Source organism: Nicotiana tomentosiformis, chromosome 8, assembly GCF_000390325.3.
Source record: "Nicotiana tomentosiformis chromosome 8, ASM39032v3, whole genome shotgun sequence".
In the NCBI taxonomy this organism is placed as follows: Eukaryota; Viridiplantae; Streptophyta; class Magnoliopsida; order Solanales; family Solanaceae; genus Nicotiana; species Nicotiana tomentosiformis.
Window position 1 is genome coordinate 31,389,776 of NC_090819.1, and position 21,161 is coordinate 31,410,936.

General features: G+C 33.8%; 2 protein-coding genes across 4 annotated transcripts; both read right to left on the reverse strand.

Moving 5' to 3' along the window:
* Positions 1-3: 3 nt before the first annotated feature.
* On the reverse strand, positions 4-6,977 carry LOC104088146 (peptidyl-prolyl cis-trans isomerase FKBP20-2, chloroplastic). Of its 2 annotated transcripts, XM_070182229.1 has the most exons (8): positions 6,819-6,977; positions 5,229-5,310; positions 4,949-5,169; positions 4,683-4,792; positions 3,424-3,532; positions 3,256-3,332; positions 2,771-2,868; positions 223-421 (listed from the first exon to the last, which is right to left on the reverse strand). In XM_070182229.1, the coding sequence occupies exons 1-8, from the start codon at positions 6,862-6,864 to the stop codon at positions 361-363; spliced, it is 804 nt and encodes a 267-aa protein (XP_070038330.1). In that variant the 5' UTR covers positions 6,865-6,977; the 3' UTR covers positions 223-360. The 2 variants fall into 2 exon arrangements, with proteins under 2 accessions (XP_009591076.1, XP_070038330.1); XM_009592781.4 differs by lacking the exon at positions 2,771-2,868 and having other exon boundaries at positions 4-421.
* A 6,928-nt stretch (positions 6,978-13,905) lies between these two features.
* Positions 13,906-18,742, reverse strand: LOC104088145 (phosphatidylglycerophosphate phosphatase PTPMT2-like). Of its 2 annotated transcripts, XM_009592780.4 has the most exons (7): positions 18,355-18,742; positions 17,911-18,262; positions 16,123-16,245; positions 15,678-15,771; positions 15,419-15,501; positions 15,251-15,340; positions 13,906-14,601 (listed from the first exon to the last, which is right to left on the reverse strand). In XM_009592780.4, exons 2-7 carry the CDS (start codon positions 18,124-18,126, stop codon positions 14,251-14,253), a joined length of 957 nt encoding a protein of 318 aa, XP_009591075.1. In that variant the 5' UTR covers positions 18,127-18,262; positions 18,355-18,742; the 3' UTR covers positions 13,906-14,250. The 2 variants fall into 2 exon arrangements, with proteins under 2 accessions (XP_009591075.1, XP_070038331.1); XM_070182230.1 differs by lacking the exon at positions 16,123-16,245 and having other exon boundaries at positions 18,355-18,606.
* Positions 18,743-21,161: the final 2,419 nt, after the last annotated feature.

Sequence of the window (21,161 nt, forward strand, 5' to 3'; positions counted from 1 at the left end):
TAGTTCTATAGGCCCATTCTTGCCAAGAAAAGTTCTCGAATTGATTTATAGATACAACAAATACAAGATTTCTCAGCAAACATGAACCTCTTAATCAAATAACAGTAGGATAGTCTCCTGTTACTTTCAGTAGAAATTTACTGTTCCAGAACTACCTTTGTGATCTCTAGCCTAGTCTTTACTTTCCTCCATTTCTCTATTTGCAGTAAAAGAATGAAAAGGGAAAAATAAAAACAAGTCTCTTCTGATAATAATGATGCAAGATGTGACTAAAATATTCACAAAAGGGGATTATTGCTTAATTGCAGACAACATCAGAGTAGAAGCCTGCTATTGTCCTCCGTTTGCAGTCTTGAATGCCTAGCAGTTCCACGTCAAATACTTCAAACTGTTTTGAGCTAAAAAACGTTGAAGGCCCAACCTGTGAAAAATGAATAATTCTAAAATATCAAGATACATTCTACTTATGCACGTTCAAACTTCCAAACAGTGCTATATATTACTTGGCGCAATAATCAAAGTCTGCAATAGACTAGTAAATTACACCCTAGTTTGAGAAATACAATAGCGTAAGATTGGCTCCAAACGTGATTTTCAACGTTTTTTTTTTCCAACTTAACCATCAAGTATTCAAAGCTCACAGACCCAACTAATCCAGATCCGCGCCAAGTAGTCTTACTAAGAGGGGTAAAGCGCTCACTACTGAAATGTTTCTACATTTTTTTAACGTTTTAACCTTTATTATTCTCAAGTCATGGGAGTTGCAAAAGCGACCTCAAAGGTGACAACGTTTTAATACATATCTTGAAAGAACAAATGTAGTATTTTGTGCCTAGTTATAGAAGTCATGCATCTCTCATCATACTTTCCTGAACTATGCACCTAATATCCAACTTTTAAAGTAAGTAATGAGGAGAAAAAAAAGGCATTCTCTGGTCTGTTGGGGCTAAGCGCTAAACACAAATAAAGTGTGGGTTTTAGTGAAGAAAGACACAAATGGAGAAAAGTAACAAATATATATGTGTAGTCCAAAACTAATATCTATAAGCATGAATACCAAATATATGGACAAAGAAATTAAAGATAATTTATAATAAAGTGAAATATCAATTGTTTAGTAGGATTACGCCATTGGTAAGGAAAAATATGTTTTAGAGCCTTGATGACAACACCGAACCGCCTGTTAAGCGAGACGAAGTGCTCAACATGTTTTGAGCCTCGCTTTAGGGATTTAGCGCACTTTAAGTGCGCCTTTGATAACACTGATTCTCTTAACACCATTACTTTTGGATGGAAAAGCAATATGTGCCCTTAAAGCTCAAGCCGTACTTTCATTTATTCACCCATCGGGGAAGGAACAAACCCCATCAATTGGTGCCAAATCCGCACAACTTTAATATGCATACTGATTTAAGTTCTCATAATAATATTAAAAAGATTAAGTTGCCTTTTGTTTCAGAAAATATTTAAGGTAGAGTTCTTTTCCTTTTATATTTGGTATCTAGCTGTAATTCAATCTTAATTATCTGGAAAAAAATTAAATACTCGGGAAACAAAAAAAAAGTTCCTTTCTTCTTCATAAAACGTTTTTGTGCTACGACAAAATGGTATAAACATAAGTTGGAGCGAAAAAAACTAATGACATGTTTCGCATTTTTAAGTGTATCCGCTGCTTAACGATCAAATAAGTGTGTCAATTGCTTATAAGCACTTGCTGGTGTACACTAATGTGAAGTGCAGTCAATTAGAACTCATGAAATCTACAACATATACCACAACACTTAGTTTTTAGAACATGCAATTTAAAATTTCTAGATTTCTTCTAAATGGGTCATTTGCATAGCAAGTGATATTTTCTCACAACCAAAATAACAATGTAGAAAGAGGTTCCACTTATTTATGTTGCTTTACGAATTGCATATTATGCGCACAATTCAAAGAGTAAGACAAATCAAGCACGATGTCTATAAACCAGGAACCAAAACTGCAATTTGTTCTTCATAATATACAAAGATACAGATACTTTATAAGGATGTATTAGAACGCCAAACTCAGTTAATCAACATCATACAATATATGGATAGAATCACTTGTATTACAAACAATTTTCAAAATTAATGTGTAATTGAATCCTGTTAAACCAATTGATTAGAACAGAAACTACATCTAGGTTTGTGTTGGTAGTTACTGACAGTTGGGTATTTAATTTTTAATATTTTATAAAATAATATAATTACTGTAAATATTTATAAACAGGTAAAATTGCATAAAAATTGAAGAAAACTATAAATATGTGAAATATATATATATATAGATGTGCTCCATCCCATAAAAAACTAGTCAAAACAATATATTATACGCTACTTACAAGCACAAGTAACTTGAGTCGAAAAGAATAAAGTTTTCTATATAGAGGAACAAAAAGGATGACTAACCTGCAATTTGAACTTTGAACTTGCTGCTATGAAGGAGAATGAAGTTCTTTTTGTATTTGTAAAAAAAAAAAAAAATTAAATATTCGTTGTTTTTGGGAGATATTAGCATACTAGTGGACAAAATAAAGAATTGGGAAAACCCATAAATTAGGGCTTCAATCAATAAAAAAAGGTCTTGACTTTTAAATTTAATACATTTCAGTTCCTTTTTAAAACTTTTGAGTAATTACAAGCTGACTTTTGAGAATTTGGGTATTATATGAAGGACTTATTCAACAAATTTTATTTTAATTTGAAAAAGTCTCTGAGGCTTACGCCTCACTACAAAAACGCACCTCAAACGCCCGGGCGTACGCCCCGAATTGCTGGGCGTACGCCTCTTGAGACTTTCGCCCCACACCATCGCCGCGGGGCATTTTTGGTGTGCCTCGACCTGAAAATGCCTTTTAAAACACTAGTTAAAGGATTCGTGTTGGTAGTTTTGAGTTCCTAATAACTCCAAGTTTACAAGGAACTTATCCTTAAAGTGGCAAAATGTATATATAGGTTCTCTGAGTAAGGAGTACTCCAACTGAAATCACACTATGTAAATGGCTGAGGAAGACGAAAGAAATTACAAACGCGAGCAAAAGAAGTATTAAGAGCTTCCTTGGCTTCTGTTAGTTAGCAGTATCAGAAATAGATTCTTATCAAATAAATAATATCGGAAGAATGCAACACAATGCATGCAGGTCTAAATGCTTATTTTTATTCCATAACAGCTTTAGATGATACTGATTATAAAAGCATTCAATTGAGGAGCAGACTAAAGGACACTTACCGGCGGTCCTAGTTCTGGAGGTATTATAATCCTCCTCCTCCCGCCAGGTCTCATGTCTCTAATTCCTTCCTCAAAACCTGCATTCATCATTTTCTGCTTATTACTGCAAATATTTCTCATATCTGAGAGTTAAAAAAGGTTATGACATTGTGTGTTTGCTTAGATCACCTGGGACCAATGCGTTAGTGCCCATCCGAATCTTTGCAGGAGCATTTTGTAGGTATGTACTGTCTATACGACGTCCAGACTCGTTATAACCAATATAGTGGAAAGTCACCTGTCAACGGAGTAAAATAATTCTGGTGATAATAACAACAAAAAAAAAAAAAAACCAGTGAATTTTCATAAGTGGGGTCCGGGAAGAGTAAGATGTACGCAGCCTTACCCTTACCAGGAAGGGCACAGAAGTTGTTTCCAAAAGACCCTCGGCTAAAGAAAAGATAAAAAGAAGTAATGGCAACATGTATTAACAACAACAAGACAAAAAGAAGACTGCAGCCAAGGTAGCAATTAAATGGTAATAGCAGCAATCTAAGAATAAAAGGATGACAAACTAACACTAATGCTATCGAATTGAGGAAGATAAAGGGAAACGCTCGACTACCTACTAACCATCTATCCTGATCCTCGACCTCCACACCCTTCTATCAAGGGTCATGTCCTCAGTAAGCTCCAGCTGCGACATATCCCGTTATCATTCTTAATGCTAGTAAACCTTTCTTTGTTCCATTTAATATGTAATTGGAATACCTATTAAGGTAATAAAATCCCATTTGTCTTTTAATGTTTATAAATTAAGTGAAACATGAAAGGATCATTACTAGGCCTAGGTGCCAAGTCGAGCCAATCCCAACCGAGCTTAGCAATAGTTTAATGAGCCCGAGTCAGCTCTTTTGTGTTTATCAACCGTGCATATGTCAGAATAACTGCATAATACTTAAAACGGTCACATCTCTGTGAAGGAAAATAGATTTCAGAACGATTGCGATACATTAATTCCTTCAGAGACTGGCAGAGCATCCAACTTTTGGTTTCTTGAAATTCAGCGTTATTCCCATAATATAGACATCCAAGAATCATCTTATTACAAACTATAATAGTAACAGCCAAGACACCATCGCCTGTGCAGTGATAGTTTCTAGAAGACCAAATGAAACTCTTGAATGCAATAAATACAAATCAATTATAAAGAATATACAAAAAGGAAGCATAGGAAAAGAAAATTAAATGCATTTCTTCTTGCTTTGTTTTATTGTGAATGTACCATATCGGTTCCAAGACTCCGGTAGAGCAATGAATGAACATAAACGATGAACTACGGCACCATTATATACTCGTTTCCCAATGATTCATGGATGCATTTAAAATTAATGACATTCTACTAAAAGCAAATCACAGCTTTACAGTAACAAAGAATGAAAGAAAACCTGTTGGCCATCCTTTGGGCAATCACCTTCACCAACAGCAATATCCCACAATATAAGACCTGAGTCACGCTTTACATAGTTATCGGACGTTACTACTTTAACTTCAAAACCTGAAAAAGGATTCAAAGAATCACACTCACATTATAATGTACCATGGTATCAAAATAAGGAAATGGCAAGTCAAACTACTGATGTCTTAAAAACTTGGGTAATAAACAACATGGTCATTTCCACTCACACGGTGTCTCATGGGTAGACAAACAAACCTTCTCTGATGAAACTGGGGAACTCTTCAGGGGCATTATTTTCTCTTTGGATCCGTTTGTTTTGCTCTAGCAAGCGTCTTTCATCATATGGGTTTTTGCTCTTTGTTTTCCCATAAGCTGGGAGAGCGGGAGATATGCCAGATGTAATCAGAAAAAACAGGAGAGATCTGCGCTTCATATTGTCCTCATAATGCAATATATTTACTTTTTGTTCCCTAACCCTGAAATATTTTCTTTTTCAGCTACAAAAGATTGACATTTTGGTTAAAAGTTAAGTTACCTTTTATCTTGTAATGTGACAGCTGAGCAGCACTGGAACATGGACTTCTGTCTGTGAGTTGTGTGACAAGCTGAAAGAGTATCTGAATTGAGAATAAAACAAGCAGTTTAATAAAGGGATTTATGCATGACAAACCATAACGATTACCTATCAAAGGCTGTCAAATGTTGCTTAAAGGATCCTACAACCTACATTGTATCTACTGGCAAACTACACAGGAAAACCAATAATTTCGGTAATCCTGCTATTTCCCTATTCTTTTCTCATTTTTCCATGAGCACTATCGATATTTAAGTATGGAAATTTTTCACAGCAACATGAAGACAAATTTTTCTAATGCCTCGAACAAATTGTTCCCTTTGTGAGATTAAAATCCTACATGAGCTCACATTGCCAGTCCAAAACCCGGATAAGGAGGATTGTATGTTAAACCGCTACCACGAAACTAGTTAGTTTATGATGAATCTTCCCAAAATTGGAACGTGCTCCTAGGAACACACAACATTGGAATGAAATGGATCAAACTGGAGCTAATTCATCATATAGCTGACCCCAAGTTGCTTGGCATTGAGACGTAGTAGTTCTTGCAAGCCAATTAAGAAGTCATAAATGTACTAGCACTGCATCAAAAGATGCAGTCATTGACTCTCTTGCGATGTATAATTGGCACGAGCAAAGATATTATTGACATGGAAGGCTTTTCCGTTATGCTACTAGAACAAATGTAATTAAGTTTAACGAATTATTGGGGCTAATATAGCATTTAATCTAATTCAAACGGAGAGCAAACAAGAAAAAGGCATTCATTCACATTATTCTTCATAGCAGAGCTATTAAAGTGAACATGGCATGTATATCACATCTAAATTCTCTTTGAATGGGGAAAAAAAGGTAAGAAAAAACAGAACACAACTCAATAAACCCACAAGTTCAAGCAAAGATTTTCCAAAATGGAAAAGAACAAAGAAAGAGACTGTTAGAGGACAAATCGAACCCTTTTTTTCTCACACCATAGACAAGAAAGTTTTAAAAAAATAAAAAAATAGCCAAAGCATTCAGAAACTGAAGAAATATTAAAAAAATTCCACAGTTTTTTCTTGTTTTAATGCTAAGAAGCAGTAGCCATAACCAGGATAAAGCATTGTTAGATGATCTTGTGTAGCCTATTTTCCTTTTCAATCTGTCAAAAAAAAAAAATCATATTTCCTTGTATAGAAACAATTCAATTTCAAAATTCTCATTTTACATAGATTGAGACGGAAGGAGTATTATGGTAAATACTTAACCGCACCTGTTATTTACACCAAACCAATTGTCAAAAGTAATTTGATAAAGTAAAAACATGCATTAATTAACTATGATTAAGTAAGAGAACTGTGTATGCAAATACATGTCATGTTTCTATTGGCCCGGTGAGGTTAAGAAGCCAAATTGAACATTTCCCTCAACCACAGTCCACAGCCAAGAAAGTGAGCGAACATAAGAAAAAATTCCATAATTTCTAATTTCTTGTTTCTATACTAAGATTAAGAAGCAGTAAACATAACAGCAATAGTGTGTAAGTGTCACTCTGAGGAAGAGAGGAATTACATGGAAAAGAAATCTTGGAGAGGAGAAACGAAGAGTTCGGCACCATGGCTTTTGTCCCTCAAAAGCGCAATGGAAAAATGGCTGTTTTTGCAGTTTATTTGGGTAAGAAAACAAATGCTTTATCTTCACTTTGGATGTGCTATACAACTAGATATTAACAATAGGACCCTTATGATATCTTTGATGTTATCAATGTGCTACTATATTTTATTTTTCTGTCATTTTGCCTCCCCCTTGGGCCTTGGCCTTTCTCTTTGGACAACACTTGCTACCAGAACGTAGTTTTAACTTAGAGACTAGAATAGTCTTATATACTATTCTGTTATAAAATAAAGACTGTTAAGTAAAGACAAGTATAGAGAGAAACTGATATATTATTTAAATTTCAAACTTATGTACATATTAAACTGAAATTTCCTCTATTTATAGAAGAAAGCAAGTTGCTGTGTAAGCTGCTTCTGCAAGCTGCTGTGTAAGCTGTTATTGTACCAGATATAGATAATCTTTTTATCGGGGGTAATGTTTATTCATAACGGGGTACCGAAAGGATAAGCTCATTATACCAGATATGGATAATCTTTTATCGGGGGTAATATTTATCCATAACGGGGTACTGAAAGGATAAGCTCATTATACCAGATATGAATAATCTTTTATCGGGGGTAATGTTTATCCATAACGGGGTACCGAAAGGATAAGCTCATTATACCAGATATGGATAATCTTCTACCGGGGGTAATGTTTATCCATAACGGGGTACCGAAATGATAAGGTCATTATACAAGATATAGATAATCTTATATCGGGTGTGATATTTATCCATAACGGGGTACTGAAAGGATAAGCTTCTTCAAGAGACTTATTTCTAATAGAGTACTAAATAGATAAATATATTTATGACGAAGTATCATATAGATAAGCTTCTTCAGGAAGCTTATTTACAACAGTGTATTAAATGAACATCCATAATAATATATTTATAACACTCCCCCTTGGATGTTCATTAAAAGATAATGTACCTCATTAAAACCTTACTAGGAAAAAACCCATGGAAAAAAATTCTAGTGAAGGAAAAAGAGTACACATATTTAGTAATACGCATAACTAGTTGTCTCAAAAAAAACCTTATAAGGAAAACCCTGTGGAAAAAATCTTAGTAAGGGAAAAAGAGTATAGCGCGTATTTTACTCCCCCTGATAAAAATCATGTTTCAAATATTTGAGTATCCACATTCCAATCTTGTATACCATCTTCTCAAAAGTTTAAGTTGGCAAAGATTTAGTGAATAAATCTGTCGGATTGTTACTTGAACGGATTTGTTGCACATCAATGTTACTATTTATCACCTTTTATAAATTCCCCATTTAATTCAGCATTGCCTTTGTATAAAATTGTGGATCTTTTATCACATTCCAAAACGTATTTTTCTTGAATAAATTGAATTACTGATCCCGACCATACATATTCTCTACTTGCTTCATGAATAGGTATTATCTCAGTATGATTTGAAGAAGTAGCAACAATAGATTGCTTTGTGGAGCGACATGATATGATAGTACCTCCACATGTAAATATGTATCCAGTTTGAGATCGAGCTTTATGTGGATCAGATAAATAACCTGCATCTGCATAACCAACAAGATCTACACTACCTTTGTTAGAATAAAATAAACCCATATCAAGTGTTCCCTTTAAATATCGCAATATATGCTTAATCCCGTTCAATGTCTCCGTGTAAGGGAATAACTATATCTTGCTAGTAAATTAACAGAAAATGGTATGTTAGGCCTTGTAGCATTACCAAGATACATAAGTGCACCAATTGCACTAAGATAAGGTATTTCGGGACTAGGGAGTTTCTCATCCTCTTCTGGAGGTCGGAACAAATTCTTATTCACTTCAAGTGATCGAACAACCATTGGTGTACTCAATGGGTGCACTTTGTCCATGTAAAAGCGTTTTAAGATCCTTTTCTATATAAGTAGATTGATGGATAAAGATCACGTCTGCTAAATGTTCAATTTGCAGACCAAGATAAAGTTTTGTCTTTCCAAGATCTTTCTTCTCAAATTCTTTCTTAAGATATTCAATTGCCTTTTGGAGCTCCTCCAGAGTTCCAACAAGATTTATGTCATCAACATAAACAGCAAGTATAACAAATTCTGATGCCAAAATAGATGGACAAATAACATCATTTATGTAACCCTCTTTCAGCAAATATTTACTAAGGCGATTATACCACATACGCCAAGATTGTTTTAAACCATACAAAGATCTTTGTAATCTGATTGAATACATTTCCCGAGATTTAGATTTGCTTCAGGCATTTTAAATCCTTCAGGGATTTTCATATAGACTTAATCAAATGAGTCATATTGGTTATGACTTGCATTTAGATGGCATGACATCTTCAGGTATTTGGACTACAGGTCCGATCCTCATAATCTTTCACAATATTGTGAACTATATTGTATCAAATATATCATCGACGATTATTTTGTATCGGTTCCTAAGCGACATAACTTGTTGAGATCTTATCACTTTCTTTATTTTCAGGTACCTGAACTTCTTCTGGAGTTATCATGAAATGTTATGTCGTGGGCTCTTCTAGAGCTCATATCCTCCTCATTATGATCATTTCGATCATTTGATCCTATTATTTTCCAAGGATTGTTACCTTCGGAACCGATCAGTTTATTACGCTTCATGCGTGCAGTAAAATTTATCCTTCAGGGACTTTAATTTTAATATGAGCATTTGCAGCTGAAATATGATATTTAATTTTGAATCAACAAATGCTTCTGGCATTTGACTTGAATTATCTTCTAAGTGAGGATCATATTAATGATAATTCGATTCATATATCATATTTTTCAGCTGTTTATTTCATCCCCCAAATGTTAGAAAAACTAACACATATCCCCAATCTTCTTTGGGAAACCTATCTCTGTGCATTGTGGTAGAGAAATTAATCATATACCACACATCAAAAGTTATTAGATAGTAAAAATATTTGGTTTCTGATCCTAAACCAATTGTGAGGGGAGGACATATCATATATTGTTGGTCTGATGCATACAAGTGCTGTTGTATGCAATTTAGAAAATCTTAGACAAACACATGAGGCTATGTTCTCATAAGCAATAGTTTAGCCATTAATAGGAGGTATTCAATGCTAAACTAGCTTGGATATAAACCAGCATCATCAAGATGAACTATCTTGATTTCATAATCTGGAAATTATGCTCTTAATTGAGAAAAGCAATTTCAAATGCCAAATTGCAGGTTGACAATAAACACACATGTAACCATCTTATATATGCATCTATTAATGGTTCACATGATAGGTGAATGGGCCCATATTCACCTTTTATATATATTCCAGAATTCAGGGGTCTTAGTCCCAACTTTAGCTGGTATAATCAATTTATTATAAGAATAAGCAACACAAGAGAATTCCTGAAGAATCTTCTAGTTATTCAGTATATGCTTATCTGAATTCTCAAATAGCTCATTTAAAAATGGCAAATGAAAACTTCAAGTTTATCATGGCATGTGCTATCTCTTAGTAAGCTTCTGGTTTACTATAGCATAAACTTTTGCATTAATAAACTTTTGGTTTACTGTGATACATGATGTAGTACAAATTGAATAATAAGGCGGGTAAGTTCTCATATACATATTATTTTACCCCTATCATTGTGGAAACATGAAGATTTTCAATCTTTCAATTATTTATAGTCTCAGTATGATAGCCATTCGTATTAGTAAACTTCTGGTTTATTACAATATATATTTTGACCACAATCATATAATATGAATGACAAATTTGCATATAAGATCTTCGGGAGCCTTCAATTTATTGTCCACAATCAAATATTATTCAGGCACTACTTGTGTCATGTGTCTTCTAGACAAAACAGTTAGCTCTTCAGGATCTTTTGATAAATTTTGTACTACCAAATATCTCTCAGACACTTCTGGTATCATGAGAAATTTTTTTTTCAAAATGACATAAATAAAATAAATATGATAGTAAACATCATTATCAAAGCATAACTTTTATTTATGTACAACAATTACATAACCAAACTATCTACTACAAATTTTAAAAAATAAAATATTTACATTTCTATAGATTCATCACCGATCACATGACTTGTTTCTCCTTCCGAGAGTGCAAAGTAATCAGCTACATCCAAATGCATGAAGTCTAAATTATCTTCAGAAATAAAATTTGCTTCAATATTTTTCTCTGTCTTCTTCAGGGAGGCTTGATATAGCTCAACAGGTACTTTGGCGTACGACGGGTACGTGACCAATGCCCTTTTTCCTCCACATATACAACATGCATTTTCTGCCTTTGCTGCTTGCACCGCTTCATGCTTTTGTTCCTTCCTTTTCCACTGCTGGGGGTGAGGAAGGTTCTTTGGTGCATTATTATTACCATGATTAGTGTTTCTTCCCCGACCACGGTCATGACCACGACTGGGGCCACGTCCTCTTCCATGCTTAGCTTGGTGGAAGTTCGTCTCATTCACTTTAGGGAATGGACAAGAACTCGTAGGTCAACTTTCATGGTTTTTCATTAATAGCCCATTATGTTGCTCGGCTACAAGAAGATGTGAGATAAGTTCAGAATACTTTTTGAATCCCATCTCTCGATATTGCCGTTGCAAGAGCATATTCGAGACATGAAAAATGGTGAAAGTTTTTTCCAACATATCATGATCAGTAATATTATCACTGTATAATTTCAATTGGAAAATAATTCTGAACATAGCAAAATTATACTCACTGATAGATTTAAAATCTTGTAGCCTTAGATGAGTCCAATCATAACGTGCATGTGGAAGAACGACCATCTTCAGGTGGTCATATCTTTCTTTTAAATTATTCCACAATATGACTGGATCTTTAATAGTGAGATATTCTATTTCCAAGCCTTCATCATGATGATGGCGTAGGAATATCATTGCTTTGGCACAGTCTTGGTTTGATGCTTGATTTTTTTCCTTGATGGTGTCTGCTAGACTCATCGCATCAAGATGAATTTCAGCATCAAGCACCCAAGACATGTAGCTTTTTTTCGATATATTCAGGGCTACAAATTCAAATTTAGAAAGATTTGACATTATTTAGAAAAAGAAAGTTCGTACCTCTGATACTTTCAAAGTATTTGCTCGAGATGACAGAGTCTCGTGCTGATAACGTGTTATAAAATAAAGACTGTTAAGTAAAGACAAGTATAGAGAGAAACTGATATATTATTTAAATTTCAAACTTATGTACATATTAAACTGAAATTTCCTCTATTTATAGAAGAAAGCAAGTTGCTGTGTAAGCTGCTTCTGCAAGCTGCTGTGTAAGCTGCTACTGTACCAGATATAGATAATCTTCTACCGGGGGTAATGTTTATCCATAACGGGGTACTGAAAGGATAAGCTCATTATACCATATATAAATAATCTTCTAACGGGGGTAATATTTATCCATAATGGGGTACCGAAAGGATAAGCTCATTATACCAGATATGGATAATCTTTTACTAGGGGTAATATTTATCCATAACGGGGTAGCGAAAGGATAAGCTCATTATACCAGATATGGATAATCTTCTACCGGAGGTAATGTTTATCCATAACGGGGTACCGAAAGGATAAGCTCATTATACCAGATATGGATAATCTTCTACCGAGGGTAATGTTTATCCATAACGGGGTACCGAAAGGATAAGGTCATTGTACGAGATATAGATAATCTTATATCGGGTGTGATGTTTATCCATAACGGGGTACTGAAAGGATAAGCTTCTTGAGGAGACTTATTTTCAATAGAGTACTTAATAGATAAACATATTTACGGTGGAGTCTCATATAAATAAACTTCTTCAGGAAGCTTATTTACAACAAAGTACTAAATGAACATCCATAATAATATATTTATAACATATTCAAAATTGAGAATAAAGTTTTTTGAGTTAATATTATCTCCATGGTTTGTGAAAAGGTCTCATATTTGCCTTTAACCCGAGCTTCAACTTAAGGGCAATTTTAAAGAGAATAGGGCTAAATTTGTCCTTCTACTTTTGAATATTATCTATATTTAACCTCCGTTATACTTTTGGGACATATATATCCTTACTGTCGGTAAAATATTCAAATCTATTCTTACTTTTAACGGTGCTCCAACGTGGCAGTAGACCTAGCAATTAAGGGTGAGGTCAACGCCACGTGGCATGCCACTCTCACCGCTCTAATCCTATTTCACCCCTCCCCAATACCTATTGTGTCTTCTAAGAGCAACAACAACACTGAATCATCATGTAGTTGCTACAAAGTTTCAAACTTGTTTGAGACCATTTCGGATACAAATCATACTGCTAACCTACACGATTGTTACATTCTTGGAGAACAGCTGGACTTTGGGGTTATTTGGGATAATCAGGAATGCTCTGACAAGTTCACAGGAGAGGCGTTGGCCTGCAAATCATTTGAAGTTAATACACATTATCATAAAGGAACAGTTAATGTAGAGATACCCAAATTCAATAATTTGAAGTTCTAAATTTTAGATATATTCCAACCATTCTAAACTGAAAACATGAATTGAATATAAGAGGGTAAAAAGGGACAGAGAAGCATTTTGATACCCACATTGTATCAAATCTATTTGAACAACATAGTTTTCTTATACAATTTCGATTCAGTGAAAGACGCTAAGTTGCCAGTGATATAAAGGATATCAAATCTTTAGCCAGCTCTGCAGGAATTGACATAATTTATTTTGCACTTCAACTGATGAAGACGAGCGTTGGAACAACAATAAAATTGTCTCTATATCACGAGTTTAAGCGATGAAATCAGTCACTACACTTGTATTAGGATAAGTTGCATATATCACACCTTTCCTAAAACAATTCGTTAACGTGAAATATTTCGTACAATATTTTATTGGTGCTTCGCAACTAGTGGCCAGTTTTGAATTTTTTTCATCTCATAGATTATCTTCAGGTGACAAATTTGCTTTTGTTGAATGATCTTAGGAATAAGTGTGTCACGCGGGGGGGGGGGGGGGAGGGGGGAGATGAAAGTAAATAGATTTTTGCATTCAAAACATCCAATTCATTAAAACATGCACGCCTCACTCTTCCCTTTCCAGAACAACTCAACTTACTACATTGTTATGCCCTGTCGCAACACTACATAGTATTCACTGTGTACAATTCTTGAATCTTGGCTTCTTGCCAAGACAATCTTCTCACAGCTTGAATTACATTCGCAACAACATTGTTGTAGCTCCACAAAAGACACGAAAAAAGGGGGATCGGGGGATGGTTTAAGAGAGAGAGAGAGAGAGAGAGAGAGAGAGAGAGAGAAGCAACATAAGGGAAAGGCAACACCTCGGCTTCCCTTAACCAAGATATGACATCTCAATAAACGTGGATGTTAACGCCAATACCTCCTAGCTTCTTCGTTGACATTTTTTGGCTCGAATGATAGCGAAGCCAGAAAAATGAAAGCCGGGAAATTGCAGCCTGGCTAGCAACCTGAACACTTCTACATGCAAGGTTTAAATCCGCTAACACTTCGTTTCGTGTTAGACCTGATTCAACGCTTTCATCATACCCATCAAGGTCGGATTCAGAGACTAGAACAACCGAGCCATCGTCAAAAGCAGCAACTTCTTTTTGTGCTGGAAATTCCAAGACTTTCAATGAATTATCACCTCCACAGACATCACTATCAGTATTATTTACTCTTACGTAGAATTCTTGAACCGCCTGCATTTGTATAAGCAATGAAAGTGCTTCAAAAAAACAAGACAAGAAAGGACAAGGGATTCTGAACTATCAAGGACAGCGTTTGGGAAAGAGAGTAAATAATGAAGAATACAGTAAACAAATGATATATACATATAACTTTTTCTAATAACCGAAAAATCTCTTGTTTCCAGAGTCGAAACTCAGAGAACGTTCTTGCCCCTCTACCCTTCTCCTCTTAAATACTGACCTGGTTCACCAGCCAGGATTCAGAGTGACATGTGCTTATACACATCTCTCATTCTACTAACTTCCGTTGAACTAAAGCTCTAGGGTCAGTGATATATGCATATAATAAAAACACATATACACACAAATCTAAAGTTGAAGACATGAACGCACAAATCTAAAGTTGCAGTGGACTGGCTGACATATTCTAACTCAAATGTGCAGATTTTGTTTTTTAAACGCCAGTGTCCGGTCCAGTTTCGCACAACCTCGACTATTTAACTGAGTACGTGCGACCTCCCACTAGCACAGATACATCAAAACTCTCACCTAGAATATTTTGTCTTTGCTGGGGTTTGAATTGAGCAGGAGTATAAGTGCCTCGTACAAACAACAACAACTAAGCCTCGATGCAGAACAAGAATCCTGGTTAAGAGCATACCTGCCACTGAGAGGAGGCTAACAACACCCTTGGTCTAATGGATCTGACATATTCAAAAGCAGCCTTAGGCGTCATGCGCTTGTGTTTGACCTGCCCAAGAGGAAACATTAGAATAGAGAATATCCATGAAGCAGATAATAATTATACGCTCTGAGTTGTGGTGCCCACCAGGTAGCAAAGGACAATTGTTGTACTACGGCCACGGCCGGCTTTACAGTGCACATATGTTGTCTTACCACAAGATGCATTACCTACAAAGCCACATGCATAAAACTATGAATTGACAATCAAAATAACATAATGAAATTGCAAAATCCAGCAATATGTAATATCTTTACCGTTTTACTCAAAAGCATAGTATATAAAAGCTGGGGAAGGATTCTTACCTTCATTTTACACACTAGAAAGCTGGGAGTAAGAAACTTACCATGGATGAATTCAATAGCTCGGTCAATATCTCTATCTGAAGGTGCAAAAAGATAGTCTCTGGTAGGAATCACCAAGTGATTGATGCCATGATCCTACAAATAAAGTAAAACGGCATAGTTGGAATGATTTTTTTTACAAATTATCACTGTTTTAGTGATAAATAAGGAGCACGACAATCATTTAGAAACAATATGGTGAAGTTTTCTTGCTCATGCATATTAGGCACACAGATGTTTCCTCTAGTTAAAATTGATCCTTTTACAAGTTTACACACGTTCACGGAAAATCTGCATATAGGTAGACAATCCAGCCATCTTGTTTCGATCAGATAGCTAACTTAACATAGTTAATAACAATAAACTAGTTAACAAGCAATTTCAGTATAACAAAATGTGATGACTTAAAAATGAGATATAGTGTGAAAGTGGGCGTGTAGACGGTACAAGATATAATGATGTTGAGACCAAAGTCTCATATGGTTCATTCAAGGTAACCACTCCAGCCACCCCTAGAGCCTTCAAGCGAGGGACATCAGCAGGAAATGGAACAGCTCCTAACAGTATGAACTGAAAACACAAAAATCAATCAACAACACCTCAATTAATTGAAAACATAATAAATGGTTAGTCCCCAATGTAATATGCATTTTAATTTTGAAAGCGATAAGTTCAGAGATAGAGAAAAGAATGAGCAGAGAAAACTGTAAAATCCACAATATTGCAGTGCATGAACAAATATTAACAACAGCTGCAGCCTACTCAAAGGCTGTATATAAATGAAAATATTGCTAAATGACAGACTTAATCTATGAACTTGTATATCCAAAAGTGTTGGCAAGTCTTCAGAACTGCAACTATTTGGTTCAAGAATTAGAAGGACCCAAAAAGAAAGGGAGTGTGTGTGTGCGTGAATGGATAGAAAGGAAGAAGGGAAAGGAAGGAGATGGGACATTCCTAGAAGATCAGTATTTTTCTTCTCCCTTCTTTCGTATTCCTCCATATTCAAACATGCTAGTGTAAATAACTTAATTGTCCTCCTCTCTTTTATATCCATTAATTTCCTTTTTCATTACCATATATTTACACCACACAAAATGGTAAATAATCCTAAACTCTAAACTTGTTGAGCATCCGAACATGTCGATCTTTAAAGGTATAAGCTTAGGAAATGGTTACTTCACATATAACAATCTTATGAAACATCCAAGCCAAGGGCAAGTGACAAATGAGGATGACAATATGCAATAACCTCCCACGCATAATAAGAGAATGCACAGCCAACACATTAGCTTACTACTTTAAATTGATAGAAAAAATGTAGAGGGAAATAAGTTGAGAATTAATCATATACACCAACCAGCAATCAAAAGCAGAATATTAGAGAATATGTGAAAAATGAAACTCAATAAATTAAAGTCGACATCAGTTACAGTTTCACATCTGGACCACCAACACGGCATTTCAACAACACTACGATGGGAAGAGATATCTATTTCTTAGTAAACATCATATATTAAATACTCGGTACTGATTTGCCCAGGAAAAGCACATATCCGTGCAACAGGAGGAGATTAACGAACATGCGCCTATCACATGCTTTGCAACACAATACTGAGATCTCCTAGAGTAAATGGATATCTCTAACAAACACTAAAAGTTTCTCCCGGGCAAGGGGTTTAGGCAGAGGCTGATCCAAGACTTAAATTTGATGAGCTCACACTGAACTCATCGTACTTTCAAAATTGCGGGTCACAATTTAATATTTAATGAAATTTTATTGGTTTTTCACATATATATCTAACAGTCGAACTCATAGACAATACACTCCATTCGCCTTTGGGTTAGGGGGTGGGGTTTACATATCAAAAAGAAAAAATCACAAAGAATCAGCAGTACTAAGAACTTGATCCTTTGGTTGAATTTTGATTTGGGAATTTGGAATAGTCAAACTATGTGTCACATCTTAAAGTCAATAACTTCTAGTTATACTAAAGCTAAGCTTTGAATAATTTGAACTACCAACCTAGAAAATATTAGGAAAATATAAACCTTTTTGACATTGACCAACTATTGGTTGCTAAAGATAATCTGAATTATACATTGAAATATGAAATGGCAAAAATTTAATCAAAAAAGCTTAAAAGCAATATACACATAAAAAGTGCAGATAGTATGTATGTTAAAGAGCTCAAATGCAGTAAGACATGAATATTAGATAGGTAGAACTTATACCTCATCAACCCTATCCCACCATCGAAACTCGGTCTCAATCTTGTTTCTCACAACATTATACAACAATGTGGGATAAAAAAGAGCACGAGCCCCCGCTCCAACCAAAGCCCTTTTCGCACCCAAAACAACCAATGCACCTTCACAAGTATCATCACAAATCTTCTCCTCCCTGTTTACTACTGCTTCTTCCCCCTCATTCAATTCCTCAATATACATCTCTTGGACTAAACACAAACACAACTAACCCTCAAAAAATAGCCTTGAAAATCTCTAATAAACCAAAAAAGATTCAAACTTTATTCTTATACAGTATCAATTTCAAGAACTAGAATTCTTCAGGCATGAATTTTACCTATAAAACGAATTAAAAAGCATATGAGTACAAAAAATTAGAACCCCAGAAGAAAAAAAAGATTCAATTCAATAACATGTTCAGTTACTCACCAAATTGAAATCAAATACAGAGGCTGTTGCTGCTACAAAAATTACACATATTTCTATAGCATGATAATAAAACCCAAAAGGAATTGGATTCAAGAATGTGCCTTTTACATGCCATATTCAATAACAAGAACAAGAAATTGATCTAAGGGATTAATTACTAAAAAAGAACCAAGATTTTGAATAAATATAAGATGAACAATTTCAAAGGAGCAAAAAAGAGAAACTTTATAGCTTCAAGAAAGGTTCTTCGTTGTTGGGTGAAAAATATAAATCTTGAATTATTATAGAGAAAAAAAAAGTGGGTGAGTTTTCTCTCTCAAGAACTTAGAGTGTTTCTCTCTCTATGTATATGCCTTTCCTTTTCTCTCAACAAATTCTAACGCACTGTGTGTAGGAGTGCGTGTAAAGCTAATGTAATGCTATTACATACTCCCTTAATTTCAGTTTGTGTCAGGAGTGCTTGACTGAGCATACATTTAAACAAAATTAATTTATGTAATGATATTTGAATGAGCAATAAAATTCAAGAAACCACTTTTAGAATTTATTGTCTATAAATTTTCATATATATATATAAAATATCATTCCTTTTTAGGAAAAATTAAAAAAAATATAAAAATATTTATATAATCAGGTCACATATTAAATAATAATCATTAATTGGTAACAAGAGAAATGATTATTAACCTGTTTTAAAAGATTAAGCTAAGCTACTATGTAAAAAAAAGGTAGACCAATATATATATATATTTGCTCTATCCAATTTTCTTTGACACATTTTTTCTTTTATTTACATTTGTCGAATGATTGTAGGTTTCTACTTGAAGCTATAGAGTATCCTTCATTACTACTAGAGATATACAAAGATCGGGTTGGTTCAGATTTTTTAATTATCAAATCAAATATGTGGTATCGGATTTTTTAATTTATAAACCAAACCAAACCAAACCAAACCAACAAAGTCTGGTTTTTCAATCTCGATTTTTGTCGGATTTTTCTATTTTTCGGGTTTTTTCCGGTAAAGTTTTCATAGCACAAAATATGTAATTTTTGCTCCAAATATTTTTTTAATCCTAGTAAAATATAACTATATAATATATTATTTTTTTTTTAAAAAAGAACACCATAATATGGGATAAGTCATAGCATTATACTAAAATATTCAATAACAAAGATAATAAAATTGCATAAATTAAATATTGCTAATTAATAAGCCATAATAAAAATTAACAATATCTAAAATACTATATATAAGTCATGCTAAAATAAGTATAGCTAATAAGTACTATTAATTATATAACTAAGCACTAAAGAAAAAGATAAACTAAGTTATGCATTTTCATTATAAACCAATGTAAAACTAAAATATAGATATCCAACACTATCGTCACTCCTAGTGTTATAATTCAATTGTTTTTGTTAGCATTAGTATTGATTTGAATTTTGTTTGAGTTACTACGTTTATGGGCTATAAAATTTATTTACCATTTAAGAATGTTAAGTTCAAACTTGAAATAATACGTTACAAGATAAAACTGTGAAAAAGTTTAAGAAATATTTATAATGTATAAATATACTGTTGGGTTGGTTTGGTTTCGGTTTGACTTTTTTTAGTTAAAACCAAACCAAATCAATTATGATCGGATTTTTTTTCAATACTATCAATCCAAATCATAATCGATTTTTTATTTTCCGATTTAACTTAAATTATCAGTTTGGTGCGATTTATCGATTTTTTTTTTTTACACCCCCACTTACGACACATCTACAAAGGCAAATATGGTGGATGATTCACTAGCGCATTTTGGGAAATCAAGAGCAACCCTCTGAACTGGAATTTAAGACTTTGTTTTGGTACTTTTCCCCTATACATTTTAATTATGGAATTCATTCGACTAGATTAGTTCCTGTTTGTATTGAATCACCTTAATTGTCTTTACGCTTTTAGTAAAATGCACTTTTATCAGCAAAAAAAATTATTTAATTTAAAAATTTTCATTTGTGTCTCTAATGAGATGATTTATAATCACGCAAATATTTATAACTTATTTTAAATTATAAGTGAAAAAATCTTTCTTTTCTCTTAAACTTCGTGTTCAACCAAATATAATCCCATAAATTAGGATAAAAGTAATACAACGTAAATACTTACATATTTATTACACCCCATAGATAGATATAGATGGTAAGTTTTAACAGCTAAGGACCAAGAAGGAAGTTTTTTTTTTTTTTTTGGTAATGACCAAGAAGGAAGTTACCATATAGTTTGTAGCGCCATTGATTTAATTGTTACACCGTGTTTGGAGGGAAACGTTATGGATATGGAAACATCTGAGTTTGCAGCTATTAATAGTAAAAATTTATTAGCATAATTATTTGATGATGATGTAATAAAAGTATTTCCCTAGATATATTAATAAAATAAAATTTAAAAAAATGATAACTTGAGCTCTTTTTTGTTGAGCTCTTTTAGGGATAATAATTAATAGAGTTTTAAGTTTTGTGTTGATTGATTAAAATTACACAATCAAGTTATAATATATTAAATTACACTGACGATTTAAAATATTTGCTATACTATCAATGGATATAACATAGTTTATATTTAATATATAGTGAATATAAAAGGTTACTTTGTGATTATCACCTTACACTTCTTATAAAAAGTTACTTTGTGATTATCTTTTTAACTACCATAGCGTAAAAATAAAAAAATCTTGTGGGAATATATTGGGTATGTTGTTGTTGTAGTGTAAGAAAAAAAAAAATACTGTTAGTTTATAAAAATTGACTCTTCACGAATTAGT